This window comes from Schistocerca serialis, chromosome 5 (assembly GCF_023864345.2).
Source record: "Schistocerca serialis cubense isolate TAMUIC-IGC-003099 chromosome 5, iqSchSeri2.2, whole genome shotgun sequence".
In the NCBI taxonomy this organism is placed as follows: Eukaryota; Metazoa; Arthropoda; class Insecta; order Orthoptera; family Acrididae; genus Schistocerca; species Schistocerca serialis.
The window spans coordinates 130,000,675-130,019,362 of record NC_064642.1 but is presented as its reverse complement, the minus strand read 5'-3'; the positions used below and the strand labels follow the sequence as shown (position 1 = coordinate 130,019,362).

At 42.1% G+C, this 18,688-nt stretch overlaps 1 protein-coding gene across 3 annotated transcripts in view; it reads left to right on the top strand.

The window, feature by feature from the left end:
• The window catches only part of LOC126481502 (uncharacterized), a 332,833-nt gene extending 317,526 nt beyond the window's left edge, over window positions 1-15,307 (top strand). For all 3 annotated transcript variants that reach the window (XM_050105295.1, XM_050105293.1, XM_050105294.1), the window contains one exon: window positions 12,809-15,307. In XM_050105295.1, the coding sequence (XP_049961252.1) occupies window positions 12,809-13,084 (276 nt within the window). In that variant the 3' untranslated portion in view covers window positions 13,085-15,307. The remainder of the gene's footprint in view (window positions 1-12,808) is intronic.
• The last annotated feature ends 3,381 nt before the right edge of the window (window positions 15,308-18,688 follow it).

The window sequence follows — 18,688 nt, the reverse complement described above, 5'->3', positions numbered from 1 at the left end:
TTTAAAGAATTTAACAGCTTTTAAATAGTTGAAATAATTTTAAAAGTAGGTGTAATTGGTAGCACTGTTGAAAAACATTTGCTGGCAGAAAAAGTCCGATTCTATTTTCGTGTTAACAGATGGTGTTTTGTTTACTGTCAACCTAACCTCACTTTCCCATTTACTGTACATGTGCTCAGTACAATGTCTAATCGTGGTTGTAAAAACTCTGCTGACAGTTTTTGTTATATTTGTGGTGAATTTGTGATTAAAAAACACCAAAGAAACATTACCGACTTTGTGAAAAAGGTTTACTTTGGATCTAAACTTAGTGATCAAGATAAATGTTGGGCGCCGCATAAGGTATGTTGTGTGTGTGTTGAAAATGGTCCAAAAAGGAGAAAAAAAGCCTTTAGATTTGCTGTTCCTATGATATGGAGGGAGCCAATAAATCATTCTGATGATTGCTTTTTTTGCAGTGTTGATATTACTGGTCATAATTCGAAAAACAAGAAGGTAATAAGCTACCCTAACCTTCCGTCCGCCATCCGATCAGTAGGGCGTGGTACAAATTTGCCAATTCCTGAACCACCAGATAATTTAAATTCTCTTCCAACAGAACTATTTTCTGATGTACAATCTGATTTACAGGAACCAGATGATGATGAATTCCACTGTAATGCATGAAGTCTAGAGCCCAAATTGTTTACTCAGACAGAGCTTAACGATTTGGTTAGGGATCTGGCCTTAACGAAAGAAAAAGCTGAATTGCTTGGCTCTATATTAAAAGAAAAGAACTTATTGGCAGTTGGAAGCAGCATACGCATGTATAGAAAGAGAGAGAAGCAATTTTCCAAGTATTTTCAACAAGAAGGTGATTTAGTGTACTGTTCAGACATTCCCGGTCTGATGAATGAGTTTGGTATTGAATAAAAAAGGAAGACTGGAGGCTGTTTATTGTTTCATCCGAAACTAGTTTAAAGGCTGTTTTATTACACAATGGTAACATGTATGCATCTATGCCTATTAGACATTCCGTACATATGAAAGATAGTTATGAAAACCTAGAAGTAGCGCTAAATAAAATAGGTTATTCTGCTTATGGTTGGATGATATGAGGCGATCTAAAAGTAACATGCATGCTTCTTGGTCAGCAAGGCGGCTTTACCAAATTTCCAGCTTTCTCGTGTGAATGAGACAGTAGGGCTAGGGATCAACACTGGTGCAGAAAGAACTGGCTTGCGAGAGAGTCTTTGAAACCTGGTGAGAAGAACATCCTACGCAAAAACCTTGTAGATCCAAAGAACGTACTCCTACCACCTCTACATATAAAATTAGGTCTAATGCAACAGTTTGTAAAGGCTTTGCCTAAAGATGGACCATGTTTTTAAGTATCTCTGCCAAAAGTTTCCACACCTTTCAGAAGCTAAACTAAAAGAAGGCGTCCTTGTCGGACCTGACATTAGAAAATTGATGCTTGATGTTAACTTTGAATCCACAATGACCTTAAATGTGAAAGAAGCATGGGTATTATTCAAGAAAGATCCAGAATATGTTTCTATTATAGCTACAATGTGAAAGAAGTTTGAAACTTTAGATTTTTAATGAGCCTGAAAGTTCACTTTTTGAAAGTCACCTTGATTACTTCCCGGACAATGTGGGAGATGTTAGTGAGGAGCAAGGAGAGCGTTTTCACCAGGACATCAGAGTGATTAAAAAACGCTTCTAAGGCCGCTGGAACACCAACATGATGGGGGACTACTGTTGGTCACATCACCGAGAAGATCAGCAAGCGACTTATCGTAGAAAAATCTACACAAGAAGCTTTAAACAAAAAAGGAGAAAGAAAGTACGAAACAAATCCAGCTGACAAGTGAAACCTCTATTAACACATATCATTGTTTTAAGTATCTTACTGTAAATACCAACCATGCTTATGTCGTAACAAAGCGTTTCATTAATTTCCCCGTTTACCGTATAGAATAGGATTTTTATACTATATAATAAAAAGCATATTGCTCGAAAACTATGGGTGATACAAAAAAAACTAAGGCTAGATTTGGATTCAGTTCCTAAAAAATCTATAATGATCAGCTATCTAAGTAACAAAAAGATTTTCAAAAAAATTTTTCGTTGGCCTGCGATATCTGAAAAAAATGAAAATGCAAAGCAGTCTAGATGTAGTGGGGATCCGTGCAGCAAAATAGAAAAAAGGTAAGGATTTCTGGTCTAATGAATATAGGACAATATCAACAGCCAAAAAATGGTATAGCGGGAGGAGGATTCGTTATGAATAGAAATGTAGGGCAGAGAGTGAGCTACTGTTAATAGTTCAGTGATAGAGTTGTTGTCATTAGATTCGACAGCAAACCAGCGCGGACAACGATATTTCAGATATACGTGCGAACGTCGCAAGCAGCAGATGAAGAAATAGAGAAAGCAAAGGAGGATACTGAACGAGTAATTCAGTATCTAATGAGATTTGAAAATCTAATGGTTATCTTGAACTAGAACGCGGTTGTAGGGAACGAATAGAGGAAAGGGCTACGAGAGAATAGGGACTGGAAAAGGAATGAGAGAGGAGAAACACAAGTTTAGTTTTGCTATAAATTTCAGCTAGTAATAGCGAATACTTTGTTCAAGAATTACAAGAGACGGCGGTATACTTGGAAAACACCAGGAGACAGCCGGGGGGTGGCCGAGCGCTTCTAGGCGCTTCAGTCTGGAACCGTGCGACTGCTACGGTCGCAGGTTCGAATCCTGCCTCGGGCATGGATGTGTGTGATGTCCTTAGGTTAGTTAGGTTTAAGTAGTTCTAAGTTCTAGGGGACTGATGACCTCAGATGTTAAGTCCCATAGTGCTCAGAGCCATTTGAACCATAGTGCTCAGAACCATTTGAACCTTTGAGGCCTTCCACTGCCTACTTCGATGGGTGCTGGAACAATCGGCTGAACAGCTAAACAAATTGTACCCTGGGCGCTAGAAATCGTTCAGTGTACAGGTTACGGGCTCTCAGATTAACCATAGCAGTAAATCATGTCTGCCATCTCCCTTGTGGAATAAAAGGCCTCCAGTACTGTGTTGTGTCAGAGTATCTGCAAGAGAGAAAACTCGTTATACTACACCACAAACATCACATAACATGTATTTCAAACATGAGCAGTCTGTATGCGAACATCAAAGTACGCTCCCGGAGTTAGGAGAAATGTACGCGAACGTAAACAGATGTTACAAGACTACAGTAAAATCGCACAACGTAAACGGAACAACTCACTGCAGACCACTGAGCCAACTAATGTTTACATCGATACTGCTCGCCAGTATCCCAGAACCCTGTTGACCCTGGTACGACACGGAGCGCCAATGCAACAACGGTGCTCATATCAGCAACCACGTGTTCGTGATGCCGTCCTACCTCGCAGTATTCCATACTAGGGGTTCAAATTAAAGTTAATTATTGGGTAGTCGTCTGTAGTAGGACAAGTAATGCATTCCCACGGATGACATCGCAAGAGCACCTCCTATGAACACGTGTTCATACGTCAGAACGTACGCTTTGGAGGACGCGTGGTCATAAGATATTTTTGTCTTGTTTTGATGTGTACTATCATTCCCTGAAATACTGGATAGTTTTTTAACACCCTGTATATTTCTTAGCAAATCCTTTTCCCGCTAATTGAATCCAGTTTGTCGTTGATTTCTTTTACGTAGATTCCTGAAGATCAGTTTATTCAATCTGCTGTAACCCATTCGGTATAAACGACCAAAGAGCGTGTTTCCTCCTTCTAATTATTTTTGATATATTTTCTATGTTCTTATACATTTCAGCATCATTTCTCAGTTTTCAGGAATAGTATTTCCCTTACAGTCCTTCTTTCTAATATTTCCAGTTCATTTAAATTATAATTCAGTACTAGCCATACATTTGCATGTAGGCATTCTAGTTTCTGCACTGTGTTGTCATGCTTAGTATTAAAGGTGTAGAATAAATATTTTTTGTTGTTAACACTGCATGTGTTGGCATAAGCTCTTTCCAGCCTTTACATCCTATCGTTTACATCATATTCTCCTAAAACAGCTTCATGGATTATTCCTGCGTAATATTTCAGTTTGCATTCTTTCTATTTGACCAGTATTTATTACTGAAAAATTTTGGACAGTCTCTTATGTTCGTAATACTGATTTTTCCAGACATGTTCTTCAGTATGTTTTCTTGGCTACCTCCTCCATGAGATTGAATTGCGTCGCTGTATTTATTACATTTTCAGAAAGTACTGCAAAACCATCATTAAAAGCCAGGAAATTTACTTTTGCATCCCTACTATTATTGATGGAGGTTTGTTACAATTTTACATCACTTCAGACTCTTATGTTTCTCTTAGAATATAACTGAACTGGAAATAAACCCTCACCTTACCTTATTCATGTATTTATTTTAAAACGGTTTGGTAGTTTAAATTTAATTTCGAATTCGCGAACTATTTTTTTTCTTTTAAGTATCATGTCAACGACGTCAAAAACCTTTTTAAAATCAAATGTACCTACAACTATATGCTTGGAGTTTAGTAACCTGTCGTAAATTATTGATTTCACATTGAATATCTGCTTTGAAAAAGATTTGCTATCTCGAAACTCACCTTGATATTCACCGAAATGGTTGCCAAGTGTTAACTTCATTTGTTAACCGTGTTCAACAAATTTACGGGAATATCCGATATGCTACCTACATACGTGATGTCCTTCTTTAGTTATCGGTACCTTGTTTTATTTTATGCGATTCTCCTGTACTTCTGAAGTGCATCGAACGATTCCGCAAATAATCGTATAATATATGCTTGTAGAGCTATGTTTTATTACGCCATTGAGGTGCTGCATGGCATTAGTCTCTGGTTAACCCGGTATTCCGCATTTAAAACCTAAATCCTCGACGCCGGATCCAGTGATCAGGTGTTATGTCGCTTCTAAATTCACATTTTAATTCCATTCCATGTTACTTATGTAAGTTTCCATATTGTGGAGTTAGCATCGTCAAAACAGTCATGATTACCTCATTTTCGTTAACAGTCGCAGATGAGTAGAGAAACAAGTCACGTGTCCGCAAGTCGACTCCATGACTTTTCCTTTTCAGTTCGAAAAAGAGTGCGAGACATGTGTCGTAAACACAGCAGAGGAAAAAGAACAGCCCTAAAATAACCCTTTTCTTTTTTGAAATTCCTCACGGTAACAGCGACAAGTTTCCTTGGACACTTATCGTTGGAAAAAACATTATTTAGAGAACATCTATAGCATTTTATGATTCCTAATTTATGAAACAGTTTGATCATTTTCACTTCTTCGGACAGTGTCGTACTCAGTTCGCAGTTTATGAGGAACTAGTGAATTTCCTGATGTGCCGTGCATTGAGAATAGGTCCACTGGATAATGTGCTATGCAGTTAATCGCCGCAGACTCTTTTCGCATCCATAAAGACTCTGCTTCATGTTGATATCAAGGCAATAAGATGAATGAATTAATCAATCAACCACCTATCTTATTATTATTATTATTATTATTATTGTTAGTGGTAGTAGTAGTAGTAGTAGTAGTAGTACTGATACTATTTTACAGTGGGACTCGTGAATAGATTAGCTCACAAGCAAGGTAAGAGGAAAATAGTCCTCGCTGTAAAGCAATAATAGGATTTCGTGATTAGTTGCTTTTTTTCATTAAGCCTCGTTCACCATTACTGAGCGTCATTGAAACTACGATTTATTCCATGTCGATGTCCTACTAATCACATTAATGTTTGAGTGTAATACCGATGAAGCATGCAACAGAACACACCCCATTATTCTGCTGTCCAAGCGTAACATGCGGAATCATTTGGAAAAGTACTATAACGTTTATCTTCTTTGGCACATGACGTCATAGCTCATGAGAGACAGAGATGTTTGCTGCATTGTGCATCTCTTATCACTTAAGTTTTCGATAGATTACTTCATAAGCATACGTTCGCTGAATGGTAAGTTTTGTTTGTGATTCCTGCCATTTTTCTTGAATAAGACATTTTTTTTTTACTACTCCAGCGGTTTAAGAATCTTCAGATCACTTATGAAAATTGAATGACATTTATGATACCATCCTGCAAATTTTCAATGTTATTTCCTTTTTTAAATATACCAGTATGATATTTTTTAAAATTTTGTTGAATGTTTCAAATGAAGTTTCCGATATATAACGCGCATTTCTGATAGAAATTTCTTTCCACATTACGTTGGCAGAACATTCTTCAATTTGTTTTTATACTCACATGAAGTTCGTTGTGCCCATTGTGATTTTTCGGTGTGTGTGTGTGTGTGTGTGTGTGTGTGTGTGTGTGTGTGTGTGTGTATCGGGTGTAACGTGGTATAAAAGCAGATATTTTTATATGTGGTACGTAAGTATATTAATATGCATACAAATCATTATGGTGGTTGTTTTTGTCTGCGTTGAACAGTCTTTCAGGCAAACTTTACGAGCTGTTGTTTTCTGCACCGTTGTACTGCACCACTAGCTGAACTATGTGCCGGTATAGACTAACCGTTTGGGGTCCATGCGTCCACACTTCAACACCGAACCTGCTGCCAAGGGGAAAATAAGCATTTATGGCTTGGTTTTGTTCCATGTACGTAGAGGTACTAGCCAACCTAAACACATACGACTTGTAATGGCTACAGTTAATAGTCTGCAAATGACATAAATACTGATGTAATATTTTTGCAGATTCCCTGTGTCCAAGAAAAAATGTTGGACAAAATAACGTATATATTTGATCTGCATTGATACTCAAAACGGAAAACTTAGCGTAGATGTATTTCCTGTACTTCATAGATTTAACGGTTGCTCTAGTTCGCGTGATCTCCTGTGTGCCATACTTCAGTCTCAAAATAAAACGTTTCCGTTCGTGTGCTTTGTCAGTGAATAACAGTACAATTCCTGTCACCCAAATTTATTTCACGCCCATTTCAGAGCACAGAACCATGCCACTGTTATCGCTGTCTTGTGCTTGAAGTATCGCCGACAAATTTACGCGCTAATTATGTCTCTCATGCACCGAAAGCAGTGCGAAGGAAGACAGGAGGATCAACATCGTAAATCTTAAGCACTGCAGCGCACCGCGAGATAAAAGAGAACTGGAAAGACATTTCCAGGTAATTTCAAACACGATAATTATCTGTAACAATGCACCCAGTAATTGAAAAATGACATGAAACGTGAAAAATTAACAATTTGACAGTCGAACAGGGATCTCAAGTATAAGCCTTGAGGACTCGAGTTCAGTGTCTTAAGCACTGCGACACGTCGCTCACTGAAACAACCGCTTCCTTTACAGTGTGAATAATAACAGACTTTGTGAGAGGAATACCAAAAGTGCTTACTTATTTTGGCCACTTTCGGTCCTATATATCTTGCGACATCATATTTAGAAGAAGGAAATATTCATTACTCAGCAACGAAGAACAGGCTTTTTCGTGTGGGTAATACAGTCACAAATTTATTAGAAGACAATACAATTTTCACACTGGCTCTTATAAAACCACTGTCATTTAAACCACTACAGCTGATTTCGGCTATTTGCCATTTTCAAGTACATACTATTAATTATATTTATAAATTTAAATCGTCACGCGTTGAGGGTGTATACAGATTTTTTTTTCCTTTATTGATTTTCAATTCCCCCCGAAGGGGGCGGGCTGGCAGCAGCTTAGTACGCTGCTCTACAGCCTACAGACTTTTTTAAAAACGGAAGAAGAAAAGAAACAAGAAAAACAGGCGATAAAACGGTGACTTAAAGTGTAAAATGGCGGAAAAATGCGGAAAGTTAAAACAAAAAGCAAAGGGGTTGGCAATGTTAATAAAATACACAGGAATCAGACAAGTAACATGTGTATACAGATACACATTTGCCATTTTAATACGTAAACGTCGCATTAAACAAGAGCGAGAACAACGTTACATATTCCGTCAATGTTTTGAAATAACAAGCTACCGCTGTGCATTTGTAAACGCCTGCAAGTTTCTCTTGTTTTCCCTTACTTAGGCACTGTAAATGCAGAACGCTTCACAGTGCGAAGTGGCGCAGTGGTTACCACACGGGACTCGCATTGGGGAGAAAGGCTGTTCAAACCCGGTCCGGCCATCCTGATTTAGGTTTCCCGTGATTTCCCTAAATCGCTTCAAGCAAATGCCGGGATGGTTTTTTTTGAAAGGGCACGGGGCGACTTCCTTCCCCATCCTTCCCTAATCCGATGGGATCGATGACCTCGCTGTTTGGTCCCCTCCCCCAAATCAACCAACTAACCAGAATGCTCCCTTTGAAAAGCGGACGACCGGACTTCCTTCGTCATCCTTACCCTATCCGATTTTGTGCTGAGACTGTAATGACCTCGTCGTAGACGGGATATTATACCTTAACTATCCTTCCAACTATTTTTTTTCTTTTTTACTAACAAACGTAGCACTACTGATGCCTCCGTACCAATTGTTGCAAGAGATGTCACTCATGAGCAATAAATAGCACTGCACTTGTGAATTCTGACATGAGCTATTTCTTATCTCTGATGAACTGATCGGCGAGAGAGATATTGGATCTAACGAATTCTGCTGCGAATGTTTGAAAATAAAGATAAGATACGGTTTTGCACAATAAGATCTCGTTAAGAGGCAGGTGTCCGGAGCCAGTGCTTGGGATTACTCCCGCACTTTGTCCCTGCGTCTGCGAGTGAAACAGCGCAAAGAGCGACTTCGTAGATCAGAGAATCCGGTGATTATGATGCTGTATCAAAATGCTTACGAGATTAACACGAAGTACAGCACTGGCAATGCAACACCTGCGCGGAAAATACATACACAGACTCATGAACGTATTCCTTTCTTCAATAGATGATCTACTTTTAGATCACACTGCTCTTGCATAACCATTACTGTTGAGCACGAGGACCATATGACTGAGCTTCCACTGTCGCAGAAGCATCTGCCGTACTTGATCTGTACGGGCAGTTTTCGTATCTGGCATCACTACTTGTTACTGCTGTTGGGGATTTTTGTACCTATCGATGGGCTCCTTGCCACCTGTCTGCCGCTTATTGTGACGTTTTTGTTGATTCAGTTCTGCAGTGACTGTACCTGTAGTAACAAAATGGTTCAAATGGCTCTGAGCACTATGGGACTTAACATCTGTGGTCATCAGTCCCCTAGAACTTAGAACTACTTAAACCTAACTAACCTAAGGACATCACCCACATCCATGCCCGAGGCAGGATTCGAACCTGCGACCGTAGCAGTCACGCGGCTCCGGACTGAGCGCCTAGAACCGCTAGACCACCGCGGCCGGCCCTGTAGTAACAACCTGTGGTATTTACAGTATGCAGCATTGTAATAAACTGTATATATTCGTATCGAGAACCAAACCTCACAGCCCTATAAAGTCCCTATCTAATTCTATACAGAATCTACAGCCTTAACCACAGTAAATTATTAATATCTAAAAAAAAATCCCAGTCGTTGGAAGAAGTCGCAGGCCCCATCTGTCTACAAGAACGGAAGATTCACCAACTCTCCAACACACTGACATCCTTCTGTTGAAGGAAAAAGGTTCTGAGCTTAGGCGTAATGAGGAATCTGAAACAGTATCCCTCCATCATACCATCCAGTACAGATTCCAAAAATATCGGCCGTGCACTGTTCTCATTTGACTAGAAAAGCTTGGACGAAGTCAGTCAAGTAGATGCAATATTTCCATTCTTCTGAACATTGTTTGAATTAGTAACAAAACAACGTTATTAACGCCATTACGTGATATCGAGTAGCGAACGAAGTTTGTGAAAGGAGTGAGTGAGGATTCCTTGGTAGGGAGGACGCAGCAAGCTATTTTGGACTGAGAACCACCGAAAGAAGTTGAAGTAACTTCAGGAAAACCTCAGAGACGTGCGTGGGAACGCTTGCTGCGCATGATATATACTCGTGACCTGACAGATAGTATTAATCAGACATTTTGCAGGTAATGTTATATATAATTAAGTACTGTTATCTATAAAAAGTTGCACAAATGTGCAGTCACTTCTACATAAAATTTCACGACAGTGCAAAGATTGGCCTCTTTCTTTGAATGTTCAGAACTGTAAAATTGTGCAATTCAAGAAATCCAAAAATTTCTGTTCCATGACTGCAGTTCGATGAGCCACAACTAGAATAAGTCAACTGATACAAATACATGATTGTGACAGTAAGATGGAGTATGAAATGAAATGATCACACAAGGTCACACGTAGGTATAGCAGGTAGCAAATTTCGGTTGATTGGCAGGATACAGGGAAAGTGCAGTGAGATTACAATTGCTGTTGCTATCAAAAAACCCACTCGATCCACCCTAGAATATTGTTGAAGTGTTTGGAACACTCACCAAATAGTAGTAACAGAGGATACTGAAAGTATACATAGAAGAGCACCACGAATGGCCACATGTTTGTTTGACCCATGGCAGAGCGTCATAAGAGGCTGGAAAAGCTAAACTGGCAGACACCTGAAGATAAGAAAAACCTGTCCCGGAAAAGCCAGCTTAGAGTTTTACGAAGCAGCATTAAGTGAAGAATCTAGGAATATACTACAACCCCACGTATCGCTCTCCTAGGAACCACGAACTCTAGATTAGGGTAATTACAGCGGCTACAGAGGCCTAGGCAATCGTTCTTCCCGCGCTCCGTATAAGTGGTGCGAGAGAATTACCCTTAGCGATGTGTTTCACAGTGGCTTGCAGAGAATAGATGTAGATGTAGATATGTATGTGTGTGTGTGTGTGTGTGAGAGAGAGAGAGAGAGAGAGAGAGAGAGGGAGGTGAGAGTGTGTGTACACGCGCCCCCCCCTCCCCCCCCCCCCCCCCCCCCGACACACACACAACTGCAATCCATTGTGGTGCGGTGCATAATGTTAAAAGGACCGCACGCAATCGTAATTGGAAAGAAAAACAGTGAAACAGTTAGAGCAGCTTGTGTCCCAAGAAGTTGTTTTTAACTTATAAGCCAATAAACTATGAGCCAGAAATAAATTCAGAATTGTTCCATCACTTATCCGGTATATGCATATAGTAAGAAAAAATAAGTATCATGGGTCAGTCAGCATTCTTCAAAAATAGAATTTGCGAAACATGTCTGTCCGCCTCTGTAGCTCAGTGATCAGCGCGTCTGGGTGTTATGCAGAGGAGCGCCGTTCGATTGCTGGTATTGCCATGAATTTTTTCATCTGTGGGCCATGGTGCACCACAGTTCCCTCGGCGCCGATTTTGGATAGTGCCCCTTTGTCGTGCACGGTATACTTTAACCACAGTGGCACACGAACAGTTTCTCCAAACTTAGCCGTTTCGGAAATGCTTCCACACTTGGCCAGTAAGTCATTGATCATGCCCGCCCGGACGTCAAATAATCGCTTCGTTACCCATTACGACAATGACCGCATTGTTTCCCGCGTCTGTCTGACACACTTTATATTCCCTCGACTGCTAGTGCTGCCAACTGCTGTCTGTGAGCGGTTATTGTACGTTGGCATCGAACATAGAAGGTTGTCGCATTAATGCGACTGGACTGCGTATCACTATAAGAACTAGTTTTGGCCAAACAGCCCCCTCTAGGACTGTGTGACTCTCTCTAAACATCCTGTATAAACCCTTGTACTTTAATCGCTTTTGTACGTAATCACACATTTGCAGTTATCTTGTAAATGGACCCATCATTGCTGGTATGTTTTTGTTTCTATAAATCAGTCAAGTGAAAACGAGACGGGCCTCCCCCCCCCCCTCCTCAGGGCTCCCTTTCTCCCTCCCTCTTCCCCCTTCCCTTCTTCCTCCTTTTCCCCTGCCGAACACCCCTTCTTTTACCTTTCCACCCCCCCCCTCTGCCCCGGGCATATCCTTTCCTTCTCCCCTCCACTGCCCCCCTCCTACCCCCCTCCTGGTTTCCCCCTACCGTCTGTCCTCCCATTTCTTCCCCCCCTCCTCCCTTCACCTGGTGGTAGGTCCCATTCAGTGCAGTGATTTTTAACGTTTTCATTGTGGTGTCAGTGTTATTCCAGTGCCGTGTGCAGTGCTACGTTCCACCAGCACCGGCAGTGTCGCCAGCGTCATTCATTTGTGTTCCCACTGTGATGCTTCTTTGTTTTCGTGTCGAGTCACAGTGTTCATTCTCAGCATGTGCCGCACGCAGTTGCCGCCGCTGCCGCACAAACAGCCGCCCAGCCCCTGGAACCGCCTCAAGACCGCTTTCGTCTATGTTGTTTGTAAATCTACCGTTTCTACTCATCACTTTATACCATTCTATGTTATGTATTATTTTCTCATTTGCCTATGTTTTCTCTGTAACTCTCTTGGCTGAAGAGTGGCGTATTGTGCCGTTGCCAGCCCGCTCCTTTTTGGGGAGTGAAATAACAATAAAGAAAAAAAAAAAAAGAGGTGCATGACAAACATTGGCCAAGTGCGAGTAGCACTCACACATTGAGGGTTCCGTACGAACTTAATTATGTATACAGACAGTTCATCCATCGCGGAAATCGGACCAGGGCAGTGCGTGCAGCTGTGGTAGTCACAGTGCCACAATGGTGTACTGGTTAGCACATCTGCCTAGTGAGCAGGAGAACTGGGTTCAAGTCGCAGCCTTGGCACAAATTTTAATTCATTACTTCAGTTTATATCTTACGTTTAGAAATTTGTTACGATATATCCTTTACGTTGTGATAAGCACGGCACATTTGAAGTGCTGGATCTTTTCCGAGTTTTGTGGCGAGCTTAATGTTCTGACGGTGTGCTCTCGCTGTGTCCGCAGATGGAGAATCCGGCTTTCGAGCGGGATGGGTCGGTAGCCGGAAGCAGCGGCGTCGCAGCGGTGCGCAGCGTGGAGCTGGGGGCCGTGGAGGCGCCGCCCCCGAGCAACGGCATCGTCTGCACCGACTTGTGCCGCACGCAGTTGCCGCCGCTGCCGCACAAACAGCCGCCCAGCCCCTGGAACCGCCTCAAGACCGTCTTCCTCGCCACCATCATCGCCATACTCGTCGTCTGGGTCATCGTCTTCACCACCCTCAGCCAGCTAGGCTACTTCTAGCGGCGGGCCCTCTGTCCCCGGCTTACGTCTGCATCTGTCGCTCCACAGCTCACGGAACAGTCGGGATCCTCCTCCACGTCAGGAGGAGAAGCTGCACTTCCTCCATCGACGCTGGCATCAGCAAGATGAACTGGGTGTCATGTCAGGCTTTCAGCAATACTGAACATTCTACATTCCACAAGCCACAGTATCAATCAACAGAGAGTCTAAGCTGCGATATTCACCTCGCTAAGCATCTGTTGTCTCCGTCATACTAAATCAGGAAATGAAATGGGCTTTGAACACTGTTGGATGTCATTGGTACTAGTTAGAGACATTCCAATTAATTTACAGGTAAAACTGTTGGATCAGACATTCAGTGCAAATATATTTTGTGCAGCTGGTGCCCAAAACTCGTAAACATTTGAAGAAAGTTGTATTTAAGACCCACCAAGAGCTGCTGATGAAACAGACTTTCCATTATGATCAATAATATAAAAAAATGTCTACCTGAGCCTGTATGATATCGACATTAGGGTGCCGTAAAAAAGAAAAATCCCGTGTCACTGAAACTGCTGACACTGATACATGCTATGAGTTCTATAAATTCATTTCATTATAAAGACAGTTCGTGACACAGGATTGTTTTTTGTTCTGCTTTTCGACGCCAGAGCCTTATGTAAATAACTTTATGTTACTTGATGATAATCGGCTGATTGAAAATGATAGTAAATAAAAGTATACTTCGTCAACAGCTCACGGTGGTTTTTAAATGAGGTAAAAAATAATGTGCATGACCAGGGTACTGGCTTGACTGCAGGCAGAGCACCATTTATTCGCCGCGGCATTAGGCCATCTTATCGAACATCATTTATTCATGGGAAAGATCCAAAATCTCCACCCCCAATTCAGTATCGAACCCAGGACATCTAGGGCCGGAACCTAGTGATCTACAAGCTAGACCACCAGGCCACCTCTTAAATATGACTTTCTTCAAATTCGGCGCAAACGCTAGTTATTTACTATTTTCATTCGTCGCTTTCCGTATTTTTCTCATGCTTTTATTTTTTCACTGCATCGTCGTCCGATCATGGTAATTATGTTTTTCTTTCGTACAAAATTGCAGCACTTCTTTCTGCTTGTCAGGTCAGTGCAGCAATAGATCTTTTCGTGTTGTATTGGTCATTTTATTTCACCTATAGGAACTGTATGTTTCTCTCTCGCCTACCAACATCACAACGATGTTAAATGGAAGATGAATGGCATTCCTCGCTGCATTTACCAAACAGTAACTATTGCCTAAGCTTTTCTCTATGGAAGACGTTCTACCATTTCTCCTCCTTTTCATTCGTCTCGGCCTTCTCCCTGATTTTCGTCTTCTCTGTTTCCTCACCTTTTTTCTGTCAATAACTCTCCATCTATTACGCAGAGCACATCGTTCCGCTAGCCGCTCCGTGGTACAGCAGCTGATTTGCTGTCTGTTTTAGTCGTCAAATGTGGTTGCTAATCTGAGGTTTTTATTTGTTCTTGTCTCTTCTGTTCGCTTCCTCACAGAGCTGGTTGAGCACACATGATGCAGTTTATTGCAACTAGTTCCTGCTGCTTAACCATCTCATGTTGTGCTGGTAGTAGAGGAAGCCTGATCGGAAGGTGCTGTATAGTGGAATGTTGCAGATGGAAGCAAATTGGATTACATTACAGCTATCATGGAAAAATTAATCGGAGCCGGTTGAGATCTCTCTTACTGGAATATGAGGCTAGCGAAATCACACAACCCACGTCTCGTTTCTCAACTCGCGTCTGAGCTTGCGTTCCAATCTGGCAGCTACTCCGAAGGGACCAAACTGACTTTGAACACTGTTGTATTGTTTGTTATTGTTAATGTTTTCGTTATTGTAATGGTGCTTACATTCCGTGTTATTACTTTTTTGCATAAGATTTGTATGTGCTTTCTTCGTGGACGTTGGTTTTACCTCTATGAAACACAAATATCAAAAGACTGAGAGAAAGACATTTCTATAGTGCTAAGTCGTTGTAAGATAAAATAACGTAATGATTAATGTGATAATCTTACTTTATGACAGCACACATTCTAGACGTACTGCTTGGAATTCGGCATAAATCCGCGTAACGTACAATACTCTTTTGCCACAAAGACGTTTGAAACTTTATAAACTTTGTTTTAATATGGAAAATTTAATATATTGTATGTTGTTTGAATAAAGCTGTTTTATATGCACAGTACTCATTCAATTATTGTTTACAGTTTGATAGATGCCTGACTGAAAATGAGCAAAACAGATATTACGGAATACGTTTATTAAAATTTTGTAGGGTGAATTTCGATTTGGTTCCTCTGAAAGCGCGAGGCCGATTTCCTTTCTCAATCACAGTTTGTGCTCCGTCTCTAATAACAGATTCGTAATGAGGGTAACAGATCTAGTGAACTTATGCTCGAACCTTCTCATAAACGCCGGCAAGGTATTGAGCATAAACACCTACAACGAAAGGACCGATGTGTACACAATTCTGCATTCCTTCAGTGTGCATACAGTTTACTAGAACTGCATTCTGTGACGGCTGTAATGACCACCGGAGTGTGTCACCGTTGCTACCTCGTGAACTTGTTATTAGGTTTCGAGAGTACACTACTAGCCATTAAAATTGCTACACCAAGAAGAAATGCAGATGAGAAACGGGTTTTAACTGGACAAATATATTATACTAGAACTGACATGTGATTACATTTTCACGCAATTTGGGTGCATAGATTCTGAAAAATCAGTACCCAGAACAACCACCTCTGGCCGTAATAACGGCCTTGATACGCCTGGGCATTGAGTCAACAGAACTTGGATGGCGTGTACAGGTACAGCTGCCCAAGCAGCTTCAGCACGATACCACAGTTCATTAAGAGTAGTGACTGGCGTATTGTGACGAGCCAGTTGCTCGGCCACCATTGACCAGACGTTTGCAATTGGTCAGAGATCTGGAGAATGTGCTGGCCAGAAAGGCACGTACAGGACCTGCAACATGCGCTCGTGCATTATCCTGCTGAGATGTAGGGTTTCGCAGGGATCGAATGAAAGGTAGAGCCACGGGTCGTAACACATCTGAAATGTAACGTCCACTGTTCAAAGTGCCGTCAATGCAAACAAGGGGTGAGCGAGACGTGTAACCAATGGCACCCCATACCATCACGCCGGGTGATACGCCACTATGGCGATGACAAATACACGCTTCCGATGTGCGTTCACCGCGATGTCGTCAAACACGGATGCGACCATCATGATGCTATAAACAGAACCCGGATTCATCCGAAAAAATGACGTTTTACCATTCGTGCACCCAGGTTCGTCGTTGAGTACACCATCACAGCGCGCTCTGTCTGTGATGCAACGTCAAGGGTAGCCGCAGCCATGTTCTCCGAGCTGATAGCCCATGCTGCTGCAAACGTCGTCGAACTGTTCGTGCAGATGGTTGTTGTCTTGCAAACGTCCCCATCTGTTGACTCAGGGATCGAGACGTGGCTGCACGATCCGTTACAGCCATGCGGATAAGATGCCTGTCATCTCGACTGCTAGTGATACGAGGCTGTTCTGATCCAGCACGGCGTTCCGTATTACCCTCCTGAACCCACCGATACCATATTCTGCTAACAGTCACTGGATCTCGACCAACGCGAGCAGCAATGTCGCGATACGATAAACCGCAATCGCGATAGGCTACAATCCGACCTTTATCAAAGTCGGAAACGTGATGGTACTGATTTCTCCTCCTTACACGAGGCATCACAACAACTTTTCACCAGGCAACGCCGGTCAAGTGCTGTTTGTGTATGAGAAATCGGTTGGAAACTTTCCTCACGTCAGCATGTTGTAAGTGTCGCCACCGGCGCCAACCTTGTGTGAATGCTCTGAAAAGCTAATCATTTCCATATCACAGCATCTTCTTCCTGTCGGTTAAATTTCGCGTCTGTAGCACGTCATCTTCGTGGTGTAGCAATTTTAATGGCAAGTAGTGTATGTAATGAGCGTAGAATGAATTAGTACATATTGTGAAGGGCCACGGTGAATCTTGCGTGCTCGCCAGAAACAAAGTTATAAGCAATTCACAACAGAAGCATCATTCTGATTCTGCATGCGACTGCCCGGTCCAATCGTGCGATAAATTAAGCGTCGGCAGTATTGGGTGGGTGACCGGCCTTGTATGCCGCCTGCTGTTGATAATTTTCCATTTGCCTTTGGGGTAGACGTGACAGGAGGAGGGGTGGCGTAAAGTCCCTGATCGCCAGACTTTGCAGCTGTCTCCTGGATTAAATCCCTCTCCTTCAGTGTCTCACGAAGTGAGGGCGTGCGACACTGCTGATGGTGATTCGTCCGCTGGGTGGAGACTTTAAGATTGGTGGTCCTCTCTAAGCTCGTTGGTAGGAATAGGTTATGTGCCAGCACCGGGTTTCACCCTATCCTTTCTACACACTATTACAGTCATCTATATTTCCACACACAGCTCTCAGACGTCGCGAAGGAAAGCTGTCTGCAGACACGAAAGGTAAGGAAAACCGTTCCAATTAGCCGCCTGAAGCTGCCCTTCGGTGTCTCCTAGCCATTCATGCCATACAACGTCATTTTCTTCTACCTTGAATGACCATAATCGTCAGGTAGGGTGGATCCTATGGAAGGAGATTCTACAGATGGTTTGGAGAGAGACACAGGTGTTACCCGTAGTGTAGTGATGGTATGATCGAACACATCACCTCTGGTACTGAGGACTCTGATGGTACAGCTCTAACTCACAGACATCTTCCGTCACCATGAGACTTTATCATACTACTGTTTTACAACAGAGTAACGCCCACCCGTGTACAGCACATGTCGCCATGTTCTACTTGCAAGCTGTTGCGAGGCGCCCTTCAGGCAACAAGATTAACCGATCTGTTCCCAACAGTACGTATGTGGGACCAGTTACGACGTCAGCTTCAGCCCAGGGACAAAATCCAGGATACCAGTGGTCATTTACAACAAACGTAGCCCATTTTCCCAACAAAATGAGTGCACGCATCCATGCCCAGAGGGGTCGGGAATCTATTCGTATTGAGAATTTCCTTGTTCATTTAACTTGCATTTGTAATGAAGTAGCGTTTCACGCTCTCCTCTCCTTCTATGTGCTTACCTTTTTTGCCAGTGAGCGCTCATTAATAACAATTGAAGGTAACATGGGTTTCGTTAGTTCTGATATTGTTGAATTCAGAAACTGATTTGATAAACGGACATGATCTCTTTCCAAGTCAGTGGATGATTGTGATGATTTCCTTTCAGTCCAATCGCAAAGAAAGCAGGTGTTGACAGATGCGAAAATTACCGAACTATCAGTTTAATAAGTCACGGCTGCAAACTACTAACATGAATTCTTTACACACGAATGGAAAAACTGGTAGAAGCTGACCTCGGGGAAGATCAGTTTCGATTCCGTAGAAATGTTGGAACACGTGAGGCAATACTGACCCCACGACTTATCTTAGAAGACAGATTAAGGAAAAGCAAACCTAAGTTTCTAGCATTTGTAGACTTAGAGAAAGCTTTGGACAATGTTGACTGGAATACTCGCTTTCAAATTCTTAAGGTG